Here is a 21,474-nt window from a genome sequence, read left to right as displayed (position 1 = left end):
CTCTCCCCATGTGTATGTGTTTCTCAGCTGCACTCTTGTGCTCATCCTCAGGCATGTGATTCCTTAGAGAAAGCATCTGTTGTGTCCTGTGCACAAAACCTTCAACATCAAAGAGCTCTATTGCCATCAGGCTTTAATGACATTAGCCTTTGTGCATGTGTTTGTGTGTGGTGTATCTGTCTGAAGTCCTACAAATCTCTGTTTGTGTGTGCACTGCTGTTTCTGATATGAACTCCTTGCGCGTATCTGTAAGTGTTTGCGGATCCGTCTGCATCTGATTTTGGGTGTGTTGTGTGTGAGTCTCTGAGGGGTCATAATCAAACTCCAACAGGAAGCACATGCATTATAAAACCTCAGCAGCTCAGCTGTCCTGTGATTTCCAGTGGCTCATAACAACATTACCATGTCTGATCAGATTATAATAGATCGTACTAGAGATTCAGGGATCACACTGCTGTTTTCCAATATTGTTTGATACAAATGTTTAAACTGAAATGAAAACACAATGTTAATTCTAAAACTATGTTAAGTGAATTTATCCAGGTAACCACATTCATTCATTTTATTCACTGCATGCACATTCACTCATTTACTGAATATAAAGTGAGTAGTTTGCATCCCTACAAATTATTGTTGGTCAGTAAATTGTGATATTTTTTTTTTTTTTTTTCATTCACAAATCAACATGATCATGATGTGAACTATTAAGATCATACAGCTATTCTGTATCCAGCAACTTGAGATCCTCGACAGTGAGATCTCTAATACCTTGAGAAAGAGTTTAGCGTCCCTCATTCTCATCTTAGTGACAAGTTGAATTCACCTGATATGTAAATTAGTTCAGATTACATAACTACAGCGTGATATTAAGGGGAAAAATCTCATTGCAATCTTTTGCTTTTCTACTGTATATTACGAAATGAAAACATAGGAATTTACAGCAGATGACTTGAATAGCTATATTTGGATTATGGATTTTGTTAGGAAATGCATCTGCACAGAAAATAAAACAAAATTTAAAAAGCTGAAAAATTACGTTTTACTCAATTTTTTGAGTGTGAACCATCCTTTTAGTGGTGAACGATTTAAAAAAAAAAATTGAAAACAAAAAAAAATGTTTTTAACACATTTTTAAATGTGTGTTCAATTTTAAAAAGTGTGTGCTGTGCTCCTTATAAGTTTCAACTCAAAATTCTTTCAGTATAAAGTGAATTTATATTAATATTTTATTTTATTTTTTCACATTTCCACTGTTTTTGACCCACTCAGTATAATGGGCTTTTTTTTTTTTTTAAAAGAATAGAATTAGAATAGAGAGTACTAGAGTTAGAGTGTCAAAGAAAGATGGAAGAGATGTGTTTTTAGACATTTCTTGAAGATGGCTAAGGACTCTGATTGAGTTAGGCATGTCATTACACTAGGAGGGAACATTTAATGTGGAAGTCCATGAAAGTGATTTTGTGCTTCTTTGGGATGGCACAATAATGTGCAGAACGCAAGCTTCTGGAGGGCACATAAGTCTGAAGTAGTGAATTCAGGTAAAGGGGTGCAGAGCCAGTGGTAGTTTTGTAGGCAAACATTAATGCCTTGAATTTTATGCAGCTATTGGTAGCCAGTGCAAATTGATGTATGGCTGTATACTGGCACAGCATGATTTTTTTTATGGCACTCAGCTTACAGCCGAGTCAGTGTATGCCAATATACGGCCTGCATTCATACAAAAGTTTGTCGGCAAAAGTGTGTAAATACATAAGAAACAGCAGTGTCTTTAAAAATCCTCTTTTGTGCAGAACTACTTCCATCTACCACAGATTCAAATCTAAGTTTGACAGTTTAGCTCAAGCCTCCATAACTAATTTGAAAACCTCACTTTAGAACTAGTAATAAAGGAACATTTAGTTGCTTAATTAAAAGCTTATATGTACTGTATTAAAAGCAGTGTAATATGTGGAGTAGTGTATTATGGAAGTGGAGTAGAGATGGACTGAGCGAGTGTGATTACCTGCATCTGATACAGCATTCATTCTTCAGCTCAATCTCACATTCACAATAAAGCATTAGTTTGAATGTCAGCTGAGAAAAGCGATATCTTTATTGTACTATCCTTTCATCACTTAAGGGTGATTTCTATTGATAGCGCTGCTCAGTGCATTTGCTGGCAGGTCTTGAAGCTGTTGTTGAAATAGAAAGTAACGTTCTTCAATAGCGTTTCAGTCTCTCAATATAAAAGTCTTTGCTCCTGACTCGTGAAAACAGTCTCTTGTCACCGTCTAAAGGTGGAATAACGTAACTAAAATCACCAACATGAATACACCGTTTCTCAATACTAAATACTACTATTAAATACTATTATTTATAAAACATAATATTTATTGTATAGTAATATTTAATGATCAACAACAGCCATCATAAAAGTACCTAGGCAATTCAGTCAAAAGTACAAATATAACACTCTGATATACAGCATTTAAATTACTAATATAACGTGATGAAATTGTCAGCTAAAACTATTTGCTCTGGAACAAATAATAGATTAAGGAGTTTTACCCAAAATGTATTAGTTTTACCCAAAATGTATTCTATTACATGTTTAACCACTATAGAAACGTCAGAGCCAGCTACAAATTCTTAACTCTGGCTGAGGTAAGGCTACTCTCGGCGGGTTCATGAGCACTGAACAGCCGCTTATCACTCTAATATCACTTTCTCATCAACCAATCAGATTCAAGGACCAGAAAGAACTGTTGGTCAAATATATTTAATTAAATGGCAGCCTTTGAGATCAGACTATTGCAATAAGCTGATTTTATTTGGTTATGTAAAAGCTTTTTTTTAACATTTGAAAATTAAGAAATGCAGATATAAATATTTTGTTTTTATGACAACAGTGGTAATGCATTTGTCTTATTTCTTTAATATTTTTATTTGGTAAAATAATATTTTATTGTTATATAGGGTCAAAAACGGTGGGAAATTGGCCTATGAAAAGTAGAATAAGTTTTGTTTTATTTTTGGTGTTATACCTTTAATGAGCACAATTGAAGAAACTTGTAGGTTTGCATGGAAAATACTTATCAGCCAAACTCTTCCCATTTTGGTTCATCCTAATGATTGACTCTAAACTAAACTGGTATTCAAGTATTGGGCAACAATAACACAGGTCATGTACAAACACGTTTCGAAATCAGCCTGCTGGATGGAAGAGTGGATATTAAATGTCAGTGTTTATGGTGCAAAAGCCTAGATAAACTGAAAATAGGTCAAAAGGTAAAAGTAAATAAATAAACAACCATGCAGAGTAGTTGTTAATTGTGCATAGAGTAAACTGGGCTATGAAGTGTGTGTGTGTGTGTGTGTGTGTGGAGGAAGAGTATCAATCCTCAATATTGATCAGCATATGAGCTCTTTACTCTCCAGCCTCATTACTACTAAAAACCAAAGTACAGGAAGTTGATACATCCAGAGATGTTCGGTATGTGTGTGTGTGCATGATCTCTTTTCTCTGTGGATCGTCTCACAGCTGTGTGTTACGGCACTCAAGTTTCTCATTGTCTCTTTCTCTCTCTCAGATTTGGGAACCAGACCCGAAACTTCCGTCTGTTTTACGATGGGAAGCATTTTGTTGGGGAGAAGCGCTTCGAGTCCATTCACGACCTGGTAACGGATGGTCTGATCACGCTGTACATCGAGACCAAAGCCGCTGAATACATATCTAAGATGACCATCAACCCCATCTATGAGCACGTGGGCTACACCACTCTGAACCGTGAGCCGGCGCTGAAGAAAGCCCTGCCCGTCTGCAGAGACATGCCTGATGGGAAAGACGCACCTGGAGAAGAGACCGGCCTGGAGGAGAGGGTGAGATACTGGAATGCAGTTACCCAGCATGCCTCTGTGTGTTTGTCTGCTTTTCTTCAGACTAAAGTCTGTTATGAGAGACAACTGTGATGAGATTTCATGAGTTTTGCCTTTAGATAACCTCTGCCTTGGCCATGTGTGTGACGGGGTGAAGAGTTCACTTATAGTGTTTATGATTTTTTTCTTATGTCAGGCTGGTTTTTTTCCGTCCGTTTTCTTGTTGTTTCTCGTTCTTCTCTGCTCTTTTTGGCTTGATTTGTTTGTTTGTGTTTTAACTCTATAGCCTGACAGCTTGAAATGTCTCGTTGGCACCGGTATACTAAATGACACCATATTGTCCAGCTATAGTCAAGCTAAGGTGCTCATTTGAGATAATAGTCAACAATCAGTGATTAATAAATAATGTTGAATACATATTTCAATACAACCTATTTAAGTGTTCAATGTCATAGTTTTATTTAATATATTCTTAAGGCCTATTTAAAATTTGTATGTACATTACTATTGAAAGGTTTAGTAAGAATATTAGTAGAATAATGTTTTAAATATGGATATTTGTCTTTTGTAAACACATCGATTCACTGCAGAAGGCCTTTATTAACCCACTGGAGACGTTTGGAGCACTTTTTTGGGCTTTAAATTCGCAACAGCCATTATAAAGTCTGGAAGAGGCAGGACATTGTTTAATATAATATAACTGTAATATAAGTTTATTTGTCTGAAAGAAGAAAGTCATATACAGCGGGCAAAATAAGTATTGAGCACATCACCATTTTTCTCTGTAAATATATTTTTTGAAGGTGCTGTTGACTTGAAATTTTCACCAACCCAAGCAATCCATACATACAAAGAAATAAAAAAAAAAACAAATAAGTTCATAAATTAAGTTGTGTAATATAGTAGAATGACACAGGGAAAAAGTATTGAACACATGAAGAAATGGAGGTGCAAAAAGGCATGGAAAGCCAAGACACCAGCTGAAATCTATCAGTAATTAGAAAGCAATCCTGTCTCTGGTCAGTGGAAATTAATATTAGCTGGTTCAGTCCCAACACCTACAGTACCAGGATGATGAAGATGAAACAAGGGTGGACATTTCAGCAAGACAATGATCCCAAACACAGCCAAGGAAATGCTCACTTGGTTTCGGACTAGTTTCTCCATACAGGAGGCGTCTTGAAGCTGTCGTTACCAACAAAGGCTTTTGTACAGAGTATTAATTAAATTTCAGTTCAATACTTTTCCCCTGTATCATTCCATTTTATTACACATAACTTAATTTCTGAAATTATTTGTTTTGTTTTATTTGTATGTATGGATTGCTTGGGTTGTTATCAACATCTGGTGAAAATTTCATGTCATCAGCACCTTTAGAAATATATTTTCCCAGGAAAAATGGTGATGTGTTCAGTACTTATTTTACCCACTGTACACCTAGGATGGCTTGAGGGTGAGGAAGTTATGGGTGTAATTTTCTTTTTTGGGTGAACTGTCCCTTTAAGACATTGTTATGATGTTAAGATTTCTATTTCTAGTAGATGCTGCTGCAAATCAATCAATCATATATATATATATATATATATATATATATATATATATATATATTTCACAATATTACAGTTAGATATAAGTATATTATTATTACTGTATTTTGATACAGACTTAGTAAGTATAAGAGACTTTTCAAAAACATTAAAAGACCCCAAAACTTTAAACTGTAATAGTGTTGCAAACCAAAATGTATTTTATTTATTAATAGTGAAAAGCTGCTAAATGTAAGTAAATATCTATTTATCTTTAACAAAATGTTTGTGCAGGCTCTTCTGGGTGAAGTGGGCAGTTTGTTTTATACCTGTTCTTAGTAATGAGCCCTCCAAATGAATTTCGTAAAAATAAAAATAAATTGCTGTCGCTTAATAGTGCCACTTTTAGTTGCTTTTTTCAATACATAATGCTTCAGAGTACTCTGTGAGGCTTTAGAATGATCAGCATTTTGACTCACAAGAGCAGAAAACATCTGCTTACTTGGATGTAGTGATGGAAGAGCTGCTGTCGTGGTGACAGGACATCCCATAGTGCTGTGAGCTTTCAAATAAAGACATGATTCATTGTCACTTCAGCTTTCAGCAGGACACTAAACCCTCAAAGATTTCAGATGTCCCACTGTGACAAGTGTAATGGAGAGGATAACTGCACACTGGCCGAGTTGAATGGCTGATTATGGTGGTCTGACTGATCATGTTCAACTTAAAAGGCTTTTGAAAGCTGTTTGTGCTCATGCTGGCAATGCAAGTTCAAATCCAGTTCACAATATTTCCTGCTCCCATTCTTCATCCTACCAGTTTAAAAAAATCAGTTGTTGTCAGAAATGTCGAACAGCAGCTTTAAAGGTAAAGTTCACCCAAAAAGTGAAAATTCTGTCATCATTTACTCACCCTCATGTCGTTCATAAACATGTATGACTGACTTTCTTCTGCAAAACACAAAACAAGATATTTTGAAAAATGTTGGTAACCAAATAGCTTGTGTTTCCTTCCAACTTCCAACTGAAACTGTTTGGTTGCCCACATTTTTGTGTGTTTCACAGTAGAAAGAAAGTCATACATGTTTGGATAGACATGAGGATGAGTGAATGATGACAGAATTTGTATTTTTGGGTGAACTGTCCCTTTAAGCAGGTGTGTGGGTGATTTGTTGTGCTGTACAGCTGTGATTGGTCTTGAGTTAATGAAGAGCAGCTGACAGATGCACAGACTGAATTTATCTCCGCATTAATTCATGCGTGTAATCAGACAATCAGGGATGATTTAAACGTGCGGTAATTACTCACAGCGGCTCGCCGCTGGTCTGCTCTGCCAGAGTCCTCGCTGAGGCTCAGTCTCTTCACAAACAATGGCTGGCAAAGCCATTTTCAAGGGCATAAATATTATGATGACAGTATTTATATATTAGTCTGATATGTGATGCTCTGTTGATCTCAGGTCTGTGTTAGGCAGATATGCTTTGTCTCATAAGTTTCCTTGCGCAGTGTGTTTGTGGGATCATCTGTTTGCCGTAACTGTATCCAGACCAACACAAAACTAGCAGCAGAGCTAGCATTAGTAGTGTGTTACAGTAACAGTCATATACTGTAGTTGTCAGATCAGGTCAGCAGATCAACACTGTCTAACATGCGCACAGATATTAAAAAAACTAAACCCTCTGAAAGCCTTTCTGTGTCCAGTGCTGGTGTTTGACCTTTAATATTAGTTCTTAGAAATTTAATTATGTGATTGATTTTAGTGTTTCTTTTTAAGGACAAAAACTGCTTATCCAGATTTGTAATATTGTGCTTATCTAATTAGTTGCACACTTTTAAGTCCACTTTCAAACCCTACTCTGTTCGTCTTTTGAATCTTATTTTTAGACATTCATGCATCATCATGAGTTGAAAGAGTTATGAAAGTGTTTCTGTATCAGCTGATGTTTGTATCAGTGAGTGCTGTGTTAGATGGCCTTTTTTCCTCATGGTCACCTTCGGCAGTAAAGAGAGACGCTGTGTCTTGGTAGCTGTAGGATGATTAGAGCGTGTTTCATGAGCACTTGTGTAAGATGTGGTTATTCTGTTGCACTTTCTAAAGTTTCAACAGCCAAGCAGTGATTTTTAAGCAGCCATAGCATACTTTTTTTTTTAATATATTAACCACACTGCCGTTCAGAATACAGAAAAATACAGAAAAATCTGTAATATTATGACATGTAATATTACTTATTTCTGTTTTAATATACTTTCAAATATAATTAATTTCTGTAATGCAAAGCTGAATTTTTTGCATCATTATTCCAATCTTCGGTGTCATATGACCCATCAAAAATCATTCTAATATGCTGACTTATTATCAATGTTAGAAACAGTTGTGCTGCTAAATATTTATATATTTAATTATTTTTCAACCTGTGATTCCTTTTTAAGGATTCTTTGAATAAAGGTAAAAAGAAAAGCATTTATTTAAAATAAAAAATATATTTTCTAACACAAGTCTTTACTATCATTTTTAATCAATTTAATACATTCTTGCTAAATAAACGTTTCTTTCAAAACAAGATAGTAAAAAATCACTGATCAAACTGATTATTTTGATCAAATAAATGCATAATAAATGCTAAACGAGACAGACCGCACCGGTGTGGTCTTCGACCTCAGAGGGTTAACAGTGTTGCCGTTGATTGTTTTTCACATCCGTGAAATGAAGCAAGCCCAAAAATGTGTGATATTTAGCCCCTGGAAAGTGTCTCTCACATTGTCCCACAGCAACATTAAAATAGTGTAGATTAGTGTACAATATGTTAAATAACACAATAGTTACTTTCCCTGGTAATTAGTTACTTTTATAATGATGTGAGAAGTAATTAGTAACTATAACTAATTGCTTTTTTTAAAGTAACGTGGCCAACACTAGTGTTCAGCTGAATGTAGAGTTTTTTGGGGGGGGTTTGGTTGCTATACCTTTAAGACTTTTATATGTAAATTATCTCTGTTATGATTGGTTAATATCTTTGCATGAGTGACAGCTCCTACTTCTGCTTTATTACCTCGCAAACCACACAACAAGAGATGGACGTTGGCATTGCTATTGTTACGCATTTGTTCATTCAGGGCAGACAAAGCCATTGCAGTTCATTCTGAATGGCTGAGAGTGTTTAAATTGAACCAATCAGCTGCCTTGTTTTTGTTTGGCAGTGTAACGGTTACATTGAAGAGAGAGAGAGGCTGCCAGTTTAACGGACACTAGGATTCTGATCATAAGCGTTCAGTCTAGTGAGGAATCTGCATTGTGTGACCGAGAGCAGATTGGCTGTTTGATGGCTACTTGCGGTTGTGTATCTTGGCAGCATCCAGCAGTCACCCTCTATTCACCCTCATTAGGCCTGTTAAAAGATTATCACATGGCTAAAAAAAGAACCAACACACCTCTGTGTCCCTGCTCGTCAGCACTGACCTCGAAATATATAAGATGCAAAGTGGCATCTGTTGAAGTGCTGCTACAGCTTTTCTCAGAGCTAACTTCGCTTTAAAAAGATCCTGGATTTCTTTTAATCAGATGGTGTTTTGGTGATTTTTAGTAGATGTATGAAGTCAGCTCTCTTCAGATTCACACAGGTGTCCCTACTAGCAGAAGAACAACAGGTGTAGAAAATGGTATTAACTACTAACGTTTGGCAACCATAAAAGTATCACAATACTGTTTGTCTTCATTTTAAACATTTGTATCTATTGTTTTAACTTTTAAAGCAATAGTTCATCCAGCAATTAAAATTTCTTGAAAATGTACTCAGCCTCAGGTCGTCCAAGATGCAGGTGATTTTTATTTGTTCATGGGAACAGATTTGGAGAAATGTAGCATTACAACACTTGCTCACCAATAAATCCTCTGTAGTGAATGGGTGCCATCACAACGATAAAAATAATAATAACTTCTGCACCGTTCAAAATTTTGCGATCAGTATGATTTTAATGTTTTTTTAAAGAAGACTGGATTTACTTGATCAAAAATACAGAAAGAAATTGTTATATTTTTAAATATTATTACAGTTTAAAATATTGGTTTTCTATTTTAATACATATTAAAATATAATTTATTCCAGTGATGCAACACTACATTTTCATCAGCCATTACTCCAGTCTTCAGTGTCACATGATACTTTAGAAATCATTCTAATATGCTGATTTATTAATTTGATTATCAATGTTGGAAACAGTTGTGCTGCTTATTATTATTTTTATTTATTTATTTTTTTAATTTTTTTAAAGAATTCTCTTATTCCAATCAAGGCTGCATTTACTTGATCAAAAATACAGAAAAAAATTGTAATATTGTGAAATAGTATTACAGTTTAAAATAATGGTTTTCTATTTTAATACATATTAAAATACAATTTATTCCTGTGATGCATCGCTGAATTTTCATCAGACATTACTCCAGTTTTCAGTGTCACATGATTCTTTAGAAATCATTCTAATATGCTGATTTATTCATTTGATTATCAATATTGTGCTGCTTATTATTATTATTATTATTATTATTATTTTGAAACCTTTTGATTTTTTTTCAGGATTCTTTGATAAATAAAAGTTAAAAAGAACAGCATTTATTTAAAATAGAAATCTTTTCTAACAATATATCAACTTTCAAAACTTTCAACTTATCAAAATTCAGCTTAGTTCACAGGAATAAATTACATTTTAAGACATATTCACATAGAAAACTGTCATTTTACATTGAAATATAATTTCACAATATTACAGATTTACAGATCTCGAACTTTTGAACAGCGGTGTACATGATGCATTTGTTTTTCCTCCACAGATCTACTAACTAACAGTATGACGTGTAATATTACGTACAGTTATTTGGTGGTCTGAGTTTCCGTGTGCAAAATGAGGTCTGTGAGTGTGAATATCTGTCCATGATGATTATTTTTGACTTGTCTCTGGCGTAACTGCTGCAGTGAGAGCCGCAGGGCTCATTAGATCAAGCAAAAGAAGTCTGGCGTTTGTGGAGCACACTGGACAGATGCAGCTCTTGTGTGTGTGTGTGTGTGTGTGTGTGTGTGTGTGTGTGTGTGTGTCAGTGGAAATTCCCACTGTAATAGAAAATCAGCTGTGTAGGTCATAGCCATGCACTCTAGCCTTTGGTGAAATGTTGCGCTGGTGGTGTAACATCTTACACGTCACACTTGTTGTGAAATTCCAGTGAATATGAATAACACCACCTCTTCATAACATCTGTTTATCTCTTACACTTATTGCTATATTATTCTGTTTGATTAATATTTTTTCCTGCTTAGCGTCATTGCTCACAGCAGGAAATATTAGTGACGAAGTGCTACAATTTTCCATTGTGCGCTTACGAATTACGAATCAGGAATGTGGCTCTATATTAAGCTGGTGTGTTTAGATGTCCTCTCTAACACAGATAAACACTGTGCATCAGTGAAGAGGGCTCTGATGTAGGAGTTTGGTATGTCTTCAGTTGGATGAATAATTTCAGAAGGCGAACAGGTTGAATGATTCAGGCAGTAAAGGTGTTTTAGGAGCACGGTTTTCAGAAATCACCGCGGATGTTCAGCAGTCTGGAAAAGCACTGTTCATTCGTGCAGGAAACATGCACACGCCACACTTGACGTGTTCTGAATAGCGCGAACCTCAGATGATTTTACAAAAATAGCATGCTCGCACATACGTGGGCTGGCGATAGACGGATGGATCTGCCTGAGTGATTCATCTGTTGGGGTTTTTTGGCCTGTTTGAGGTTATTAAAATCCACTAATTGGGCCACAATCTTCTCCAAAGTTGCAAAATGACTTTATCAGGGATGTGTAGAATGTGTAGAAGCCTGTTTCAGCCATACTATAAAAAATAATTTTATCTAACAATACTGATTTTATTTTTTCACATTTCAGAGATTTGTTTTTTGAACTTAAACTGTCCTTTTTTCCCTTAGATTTGTTAGTTTATATGGGCATTTATACAGAATTGGTCCAAAGTTAGAGTTGGAAACATCTTGGAAAAAAAATTGTATGAATCCAAATTGTATCATATCCAAGGTACAAATCTAGTAATTGCGCAGTTAATTCTCATATTGTATTTTCAGAAAGTTTTTGAATATTTGTTCTCTCCCCAAATTTGTCACTACCAAAACACAGTAATAATAATTTAATTAGAAGGGTTGTATTGACCTATTAAGATTTTTTTTTTTTTTTTGCTATTTTATTACAATTGTCTCAGAGGTAAATCAATAACAGTTACATCTGTAACAATATTTCAAGTGTAATTTATAAGATTTGTTATATTTTGAATCCAAATTTCTTGGTAAAAGGCAAAAAGTTGATTGATTTTGAACTTAAGCATTCATTAGTTAGAGTATACATTGAACTAAACGGCATCATAACATCTTAGTTGATAATTCAGTATACTTATTTTCAGTAGTGACAGTAATGTTTTGGTAGTGACCACATCACATTACAGAATTTTACCTTGCAAACTAAAACACTACTAAAACATACTAAAATACTACAAATTTGCATAAATACTAAAATTTTGTTTTTTCCCCCCCAGTTAAAGGATTATGTGTTCCCTTTGGTCACTACCTAAACAGTGAGGACATTGTTTCGGTTGTTACTGTTTCGGTAGTGACAGATTTGTGGGATAACACCCAAAAAAAACACAAAGATGTCACCACCGAAACTCTACCAAATGTTTCAGTAATGACAATTATAGATACTTTTAAACCCGTCTCAAAGATGCTAATCAGCATAAGGTTAGCTAGCACAGCTCTGAAGAGTCGATTAAAATGTTTAATCGAATTAATGACATGATGAAAACTATGAAACAAAAAAGAAGATAATTTGAGAAACATCTCAGTATTTTTTTTGTTTATACAATAAAAAAACTGGTAACCAAAACAGCTTTGTTACCCACAGTGATGACAGAATATATATATATATATATATTTTTTGTAAACTATCCCTTTAATGTTTTTATTTTTCTTCTTCTTTTTTTAATAAAATGATACTCTAAATAAGAAACGTAATCTGCCAGCAGGTGGTGGTGAATGTCTTTGAGTCATTTATTTATCCGTTCGATTCGTTCAATTCGTTCAAATGGCTGATTCATTCAGGAATGAAGTAAATGGCTCTCTTTATGAACTGGCTTTTGAATCATTGATTCACACGATTCGTTCAAAATGCAGATTCATTCAGAAACTAAACACCGCTGTGTTGGTCAGAGACGCACGACAATTCTGCTATGGCTTTAAAGGTAAAATGTTCTCTGCAAAATTGAGCAAAAACACATAAAATTATGTTTAAAATATAACACAATATCAACTTCTGATTTACTGAACTGTTGTATAAAATCACATTTAAGTTTGTGATAGATCGGGACAAAATCAACACATATTGCTCTTGCTGGCCGTGTCTTATCGTGTGATATGTGATATATATAAAACACATACAGGGGTATTTTTTGCACCAGTATCTTGAATTTTAGGGCATAACTGCATTTGAGGAGTTGTTGCCCTTTATCATATTTGTTAACAGTCAACTACATGAAATATAAGATGACGTAAAGGTCTCGGGTCGGGGCAAGCGAGTGAACTACGGCCCTAATAAAAACTAAATGTTATGGATGTTACATTTCCTGATCATAAATTCAGTCTCAGCCAGTGGACTAAAACATACTGTTTTGGTTGTGACATGAAAATACGGGACACATTTTTTTACATAACGTTTTTTAATTTACAAAGAAAATATCAAATAAATAATTGCAAATCCTAATTGCAAGTTCCCATTAATGATGATTTTATATATATTAAACTTACTAATATTTTCAATATTTTTGTGGGTTTCAGTGGGTAAAAGAAGGATCTTTGTAAACATTTGAATTCTTAAATGCTTTTTAAATGTGTGTGTGTGTGTGTGTGTGTTTTTGTGTTGTGTTTTTTTTTTTTTTTTTTTTTTTTTTTAAGTTTGGACCAATTCTGTAGAATAGCCCGTATATCACAATTGTACAATCACATTTTTGTGACATGTTAAAAAAAATAATAATGATAAAGATTACAACAACAAAGTAAAAATCACAAAAATAAAGTTGTAGAATTGTGAGATTAAATTCATAATATTTTGAAAATAAGGTCAAAGTTATGGTCTTAGTTGTCTGGCAGTATTATTATTTTTACCCTCAAAATATTACCTTTGTTGTCAAAATATTACGACTTTAATATTGTATTTCTGTGACTTTGTTCCCATAATGCTATGACTTTGTTCTGGTAACTTTGACTTTATTCTAAAAATAATACAGCTTTGATCTCACAATGCTATGCCTTTATTCTCGTAATCGTAATTGTTTTTATTTATTTATTTTTTATGTGGCATTAAAATGATGTGATACATTTCTGTCTTCCCCCAATTGCATTTTTATAAACAATTTGACTTTCCTGCAGCTATGAGTTTATATCTCACAATTCACAACCTTTAAGCTGTGATTAAAATTGTGAGATATAAAGAAACAATGTCAGATTTAAAGAAATAAAGTTAGAATTGTGAAATATAAAAGGTCTGAGTTACCTTTTTTAATAATACATAATGCAGAAGTTCTGTCTTCAAATATTAGTGAAATATTAGTGAATATTAGTTTTAGAAAGTTTGAGCGCATTTTATTTGCTAACAAGTTTTCTTGAGCAAAATGAGCTTTGTTATCACTATTTTCTTCATGTTTTCTTCAGACGAGCACTATTGTAAAGTGGGAAAGCTTTAGTGCTTAAGCTCTTTAGTTACATAAAACCATTTTGCCATAAAAAAAACAAACAATGTTGTGAAATTAAACCTTCTGAATTAAGAAGTGCAGTGTTTAACTGATGAAATCAGGTAATCATTCATTAATTGGCACTTACAGGTTTCACAGTAATTACTGTAGTAATTGTGTTTAACCTCCATTAGCAGTTACGTATCTGATCTGACTGTTGAAACTAAAGCTTCACACCTCTTTAGCACATCCTTAAACTCATCTATACAGTGATTAAATGATCAGATTTACATTCACTGTTTTTTGTTTTTACATTGATAGGCTTTAGTCTCTGTTAATTGGTTAAAGAAAAACTCTAGATCCCTATAACTATTTCAGAAGTTTTGAGGTTTTAAAGATTATCCATTTAACTGAATTAAGTCCAAGTGAAAGGCTGAAATCTCAAAACTACAGCAAATACCTTTGTGATAAGGTATGGGATAAAAACGCTTTCCTAGTCCGTGCGACACAGTCTCTAGTGTGTCTGTCCTTGCTCTCCTGTCATGCGTGGGAGATGGGAATGTAGCTGAGTTGCGTAACGCAATCGATCAGCAGTACACTGTGTGACAGTCAGAGGAAGTGCATAAGAAAGTTAGGATCGAGAGAGAGATTGAGATAAATTAGCGGTCCTTGAGTCTCATAATTCTGCAGTAAACGGCTGTAAACTCCAGGGAATTGTGTACTTCAGCTAGTACAGCTCTCAACAACAGCACGCCTGCAAACGCTAAACACAGTAGCTATGACAACACTGGAACTAAGAAAAACATTTGGGCTCAATTTTGATGTTGAAATTGATATCAAATCATTAATTTTGTTATGAATATCAGTTGAGCTGAACCCATCTGTCACAGGACCCCCGTCTGTCTTATCATATCATATAAGAGACCTGTTTTAAGCCATAACTCAATTTTGACTCAATCTCTAGTTTCGATTTTGCCTCTGCAGCGCAGAATTGAAGTATGAAGAGTTTTGTGCTTGTCTGTGCAAAACTCTGTGTGGATATTAGCCAGGGTGCTGCTATGCGGTTACTAAGGTGTTATGAATATTTTTAGAGTGTTGCATTGCAGTTGCTAATGTATTACTAGCTGGTTTCTAAGTGGTTGCTGCTGACTGCTCCAAGTAAAAAAAAAAAAAAAAAAACATCCCAAGAGTGTGTGATTTTATTTTTTGGTCACTCCTTAAATGTACGCAACGGTTAAACATTTGGGATCAGTAAGTAGGGCCCTATGAAATCTCTTTTATTCCCCCTTCCCCCCCAGATTATGTTTTATTTTTTTCAATTTTTTTTTTTTTTTCTTTTCCTGTTTGTTTGTTTGTTTTTTTTTTTCTGGATTGCATTTTTTTTTTTTGTTGTTTTAATGATTAAATAAAATTGTATTCATCAAAAAGCATGCCTAAACACATTAAAATCATGAAACTTACAATATTAAATAGCAATTTATTCACAGTTAAAAATGTACTTAAATTTAAATTTATTTATCTCAAATTTATTTTATTTTTACCAAATTGTGTTTTCCATTTATTTTTTATGGATTGGATTTTAATGGCTTAATTAAATAATAATAATAATCAAAAGCATCTCTAATTGATTTTATATATAAAAAATGTTTATTATTATTTACTTCATTTATTTTATTTTTTTTTTCCCAGAAATACTCTGTTGTGTATTTACATTTTTCTGCTTAACAAATTCTGGTAAATATTTATTTATTTTTTTCTGGTAAATATTCCTTCAAAGCTGATGTTTAATAATAATGATTTTATTAGTAGTAGTAGTACTGTTGTTACATTTAGTAATATTTCTGTCACAGTTTCTTTAAGTTAAACCGAACTTACATTTTGACGGGTTTCTGTTTGTATAAAATGACAATAGTTTTATTCAAAAGAAACAGTAAAATGCAAAGCAGTTCTAGAGTTTATGATCATGTGTTCTTGTATTTATTTATTTATTATTTTTTGTTACTTTTTTTATTTATTTATTTTTTTAATTTGTCAAAATTCATGAAATTCTGCTTTATACAGGGAATTCCGTTTTTATGACATGCTTTTGTGATTCTGGTCACATTTTCTGCATCGTGGAAACCATAGGGCCCTAAGTAAAGTGCAAGACATTTATGTTTTTGAAATAAGTCTTTTATGCTCACCAAGACTGTATTTATTTGATCAAAAATACAGTAAAATAGTAATATTGTGAAATATTATTAAAATGTAATTTATTCCTGTTATCAAAGATTAATTTTCTGCACCATTATTCCAGTTCCCAATGTCACATTATCCTTCAGAAATAATTTTAATATGCTGATTTGCTGCTCAGGAAACATTTATCAGTGTAAAAAGCAGTTATGTTGTTTAATATGTTTGTGGAAACCAATATATTTCTTTCAGGATACTTTGAATAGAAAGTTCAAAAGAACAGCATTTATTTGAAATGTTTTTCAAAAACAAACAATCAAAAAAATACCTTACTGACTTTAAACTTTGGAATGATATTGCAAGACTATGGAATTTTGTTGCGTGAAAAGTCTACTCACTTGTAATAATACATGTAATATAAGACATGTTGTATAACACTTTCAAGCTGCATAATTACATTTTTCACACCTAAGAATATTCTGGGTTCAGGACAAGTTGAGCTTAATCAACAGCTTTTGTGGCATTATGGTGATCACTACAAAATAAATTAATATTTGTCCTTTTCTTTAAAAAAAATAAGCAAAAATATGTGTTCCAATGAGTCACTTACAATGCAAGTGAATGGGGCCAGTTTGTAAATGTTAAAACGTATTTACTTAAGTGGTATAGCCAACAATATGCATATTAACATGAATTTGTGACAAAAATAGCTTCCCATAACACTGTGTAATAAATACTAAAACACTAGACCAACTGTCAAACAATGATTTAAACGGCTTTACATCTTTAATGCATGTTTTAATAGAATAATAAATGCAAGTAAACTTGCATTAGAAGTGCCTCCCTGTAGCCTAAATGTTGCTTATTTGAAGAAAAACCGGAATAAATCTTTTTTTTTTTTTTTGACATTGTTGCAAATGCTGTTAACTGAGCTTATTGAAACTGAAATATTCTTTTAAGGGTGGGGTTTGTATGAGAAATAGTATTATATATATTTCATTGTATCTGGGTTTGTACAAGCTTTATCAGTCTTTTTGTTATGCGTGTAATGACGATAATGATGACGATGTGCGTGGTGTAAAACCTGCCTCCTAGTTCCGGTCTGTGATCATTCATCATATATGGTGGTTGAGCACTTGCCGCACTGTTTGATCGCCTGCGCTGTAATTATGCATCACTCTGTCCTTATGTAACGTTATATAACATAGCCACCCACATCACTGCAGCCCCTTCAGAAGAAACTTTCTCAAACTCAAGAGTGCATTTAAGGGCACTGATGGAACGGAGACATTTCGATGATTGTATGCCATCAACGCACTCTTTGATGTTGATGTTATCGGCATCTGTATGTTGCTTAGAGACAGCTGAGAGTTGAGCAGTGGGGAGGAAGATGGAGGATAGGATGGAGGGATGAACAGGAAATGAGGTCAGGTAACTGATGGTTATTATGCAAACTCAACAGCGCATTTAACGTTTTACATAAGCAGAACATTTTCTTTCCAGTTTCTGCGTGGTTCGGGTTTGCTGAAATGAGGCTTTTGTTTGTGAGAAGTGGGTGATAGTACATATCGTGGTGATGCAAATTCCGCTTGCTTTTTTGAGATTAAAGAGTTCATTGTATTATGAATCATACTGTACGTTTCAGAGCTCAGAAAGAGCATTTATTGAAACTTCGACTTGTTCTAAATGTGCTTGAATATTTCAGATCATAACTAGTGATTTAGATTGCTTTATTTGAATATTAAATTGTTTTACTGAATAGTTCATGTAAGTGCTTCACTTTTCTGCCTTTAGATCATCAATACTGTATTGCAATAAATACATAAATAAATACAGTTGAAGTCTGTAAGTTAAAGTTTGCATACACCTTAGAGAATCTGCAAAATGTTAATTATTTTACCAAAATAAGAGGGATCATACAAATGCATGTTATTTTTATTTAGTACTGACCTGAATAAGATATTTCACATAAAAGATGTTTACATATAGTCCACAAGAGTAAAAAATAGTTTTTAGAATTTATAAAAATGACTGTTCAAAAGTTTACACAGGCTTGATTGTTAATACTGTGTTGTTACCTGAATGATTTTGTTGTTGTAGTTGTTTTTTTTTTAGATCCATCTTTTCACACTGAGGACAACTGAGGACTCACATGCAACTATTACAAAAGGTGATGCTCCAGAAGGAAAAGCGATGCATTAAGAAGGGGGGTGAAAACTTTTTGAATTTTGAAGATCAAGGTAGATTTAACTTATTTAATCTTCTGGGAAACATGCAAGTATCTTCTGTAGCTTCTGAAGGGCAGTACTATGTAAAAAAAAAAAAATATATATATATATATATATATATATATATATATATATATATATATATATATATATATATATGATATTTAGGTAAAATAAGAAAAATGTACACATCTTCATTCTGTTCAAAAGTTTTCACCCCCCGGCTCTTAATGCCTTAAGTTTCCTTCTGGAGCATCAGTGAGTGTTTGAAACTTCTGTAATAGTTACATATGAGTCCCTCACTGTTGTCTTCAGTGTGAAAAGATGGATCTCAAAATCATACAGTCATTGTTGGAAAGGGTTCAGATACACAAAAATGCTGGAAAACCAAATAATTTGTGGGACCTGAAGGATTTTTCTGAAGAACAGCAGACAGTTTAACTGTTCAGGACAAACAAGGGACTCATAAACAACTATCACTAAACAAAAACAACAACAACAAAATCATTCAGGTAACAACACAGCATTAAGAATCAAGTGCATGTAAACTTTAGAACGGCATAATTTTTATAAATTCACCTATTATTTTCTCTTTTTTCTCTCTATATGTAAACATCTTTTATGTGAAATATCTTATTCAGGTCAGTACTAAATAAAAAAAAATAACATGCATTTTGTATAATCCCCTCTTATTTTGGTAATATAATTACATTTAGCAGATTCTGGAAGGTGTATGTAAACTTTTGACTTCAATGCAAATTCTCCCCCCATCTGCCATTGATCTGTCAAACTGACTCACAGTGTTGGTTATCTCAACTTTGGAGTCAGTTTCATGTAAAGCCAAATAAACGGAAAGTATTTTGACATCAAATAATGGCATTACCTTTAACTGTGATAATACCTCAACATGACAGAGCCGCAGATAATATATCCAATTTGTGTTACTCTGTGCGTGTGTGTGTTTTTGTTTTTTTTTTTTTTTTTTTTTTTTTCTCGCTTTGAGAACGTCAAACTCCTGTGAACCCATCAGGTGTTGAGTGTCAGGCTGAACGAGTGATTGCACAGACAGATGGACTCATTTGTGCCATTTTGGGAGAAGAAAGGAAATGGCCTTGAATTAGCCATTCTTCGCCTCCACCCATTTATGAGCAGCATTTTGCTCCAGACACATTTGAGAAAGCAGAAAGATCAATCTTGTCAATTAGAAATGGGACTGAAAGCCCACTTCCTACCAGACCGACTGGTCAGACGCAGCATGCTGTTGCTTTCTGGAACCGCGGTCCTCCAACGCAAACTGAGCGCGTACATATGAAAAGACCTGCCGTGTGAAGCCACCTGGCACAGGTAAGCCGTCAGGGCGCGAGGTTTCCTTCAGGTCTGCTGGGAGATCGGCACCGCTGGAGTTGAGATGAAACGCTCAGCGTCAAAGTCTCCAGCGGTGCCGATAGCGGTGCGGTTTCATATTCTCTGCCTCCGTTTGGCTTATTGATCTGGAAGCCAGCGGGCGGGAGGTCTCTCATCCAGCCCTCCATTTGAGCACTTTGCTCACTGGCGCTGGAGAGGATCGAGTCCTGTGGTATTGATCAAAGGGAAATGCGTGGTGTGTGTTTGTGTGTGGGTGTGTGTGTGTGCTGGCATGTCTGGATCCAACATACTGCTGTCAGACGAGGATGAACAGTCCAGCTGAGATAAGAGAGAAAGACAGAGGAAGAGTGTTCGATTATAATTCAAATTTAGTGCAAACTACACATTAAAGTACACATTTGATGTTATTTCACACATGCAGCATGGCACATTAGTGCCTAAGTTCATTAATTAAAAAATGAAAAATATGCTTTTGCATAGGCAAGTGCCACTCACGTCTTTTTATAAAGGGAAATATAAAGGAAGGTTGATTGACTTAATTACTAAGCTAATAAAATGTAAGAATGCAAGATTGAGTTGTGTGTGAGATTTGTACATATAAATGCATAAGAAACTTACTTCAAAAATATAAAATCTTACTGACCCCAAACTGTTTAACAGTATCTTATTTTAAAAACATTTACTTCAAATTCACCAAAATTATTTGAAAAAAAAAAGTGCGTATCGTCTGTATTCTATGGAAGGCAATTTCAATTTCACTAAATAAAAAAAGGTTATTGCAACCTTTTTATCTCACAATTTGACTTTTCTTGCAAATTCGAGTTTGTATCTCACAATTTTGACCTTTTTCTCAGAATTGTGTGGTATAAACTCGCAGTTACGAGAAATAAAGTCACAATTGCGATATAAACTCACAAATCTTGACTTTTTTCTCAGAATTGTCACAAATTCACAATTCTGATTTTTTTCACATTTTTTTTTTTCTCAAATCTGGCATTTTTTTCCCTCGCAAATTCAATTTTGTACCTCACATTTTGGACTTTTTTCCTCAGAATTGTGTGATATACAGTAAACTCACAATTGCGAGTTATAAAGTCCATCAATTGTGATTAAAAACTCATAATGCTGACTTTTTTTCTCAGAATTGCTTGATATAAACTCAAAATTGCAAGTTACAAAGTCAGAATTATGTGATATAAACTAACATTTCTGGCTTTTTTTCTCAGATTTGCTTGATATAAACTCACAATTGCATGTAATTAAGTCAGAATTGCGTGATATAAACTAACAATTCTGACATTTTTCTCAAAATTGCGTGAATTTTCTCAGAATTGCCAATTCTGACTTTTTCTCGAAAATTATAGTTTGTATTAGGGATGTGCGGGTTTGGTCAACTAAACGGTACAACTTCTACTAGTCGACACTGAAAACAATAGTCGACTACACGACAGAAGAAAAAGATGATTTTATCATTGAAATTTCCATAAGTTTAACGTTACATTTAAAACATTGTAAACATCAAGTTAAAATTAAACGTTTTTTTATCTCTACGTGCCTGCGACTTCA

The 21,474-nt window shown here is 33.9% G+C and overlaps 1 protein-coding gene across 1 annotated transcript in view; it reads left to right on the top strand.

The window, feature by feature from the left end:
- Positions 1-21,474, top strand: part of chn1 (chimerin 1) — a 69,579-nt gene that overhangs the window by 23,355 nt on the left and 24,750 nt on the right. The window contains exon 6 of the mRNA XM_051119375.1: positions 3,570-3,858. Coding sequence (XP_050975332.1) covers positions 3,570-3,858 — 289 coding nt within the window. The remainder of the gene's footprint in view (positions 1-3,569; positions 3,859-21,474) is intronic.

The sequence above is a fragment of the Labeo rohita genome, chromosome 9, assembly GCF_022985175.1.
Source record: "Labeo rohita strain BAU-BD-2019 chromosome 9, IGBB_LRoh.1.0, whole genome shotgun sequence".
NCBI classification, from domain to species: domain Eukaryota; kingdom Metazoa; phylum Chordata; class Actinopteri; order Cypriniformes; family Cyprinidae; genus Labeo; species Labeo rohita.
Note: the sequence above shows the minus strand (reverse complement) of the source record. Positions and strands in the feature narration are given on the sequence as shown.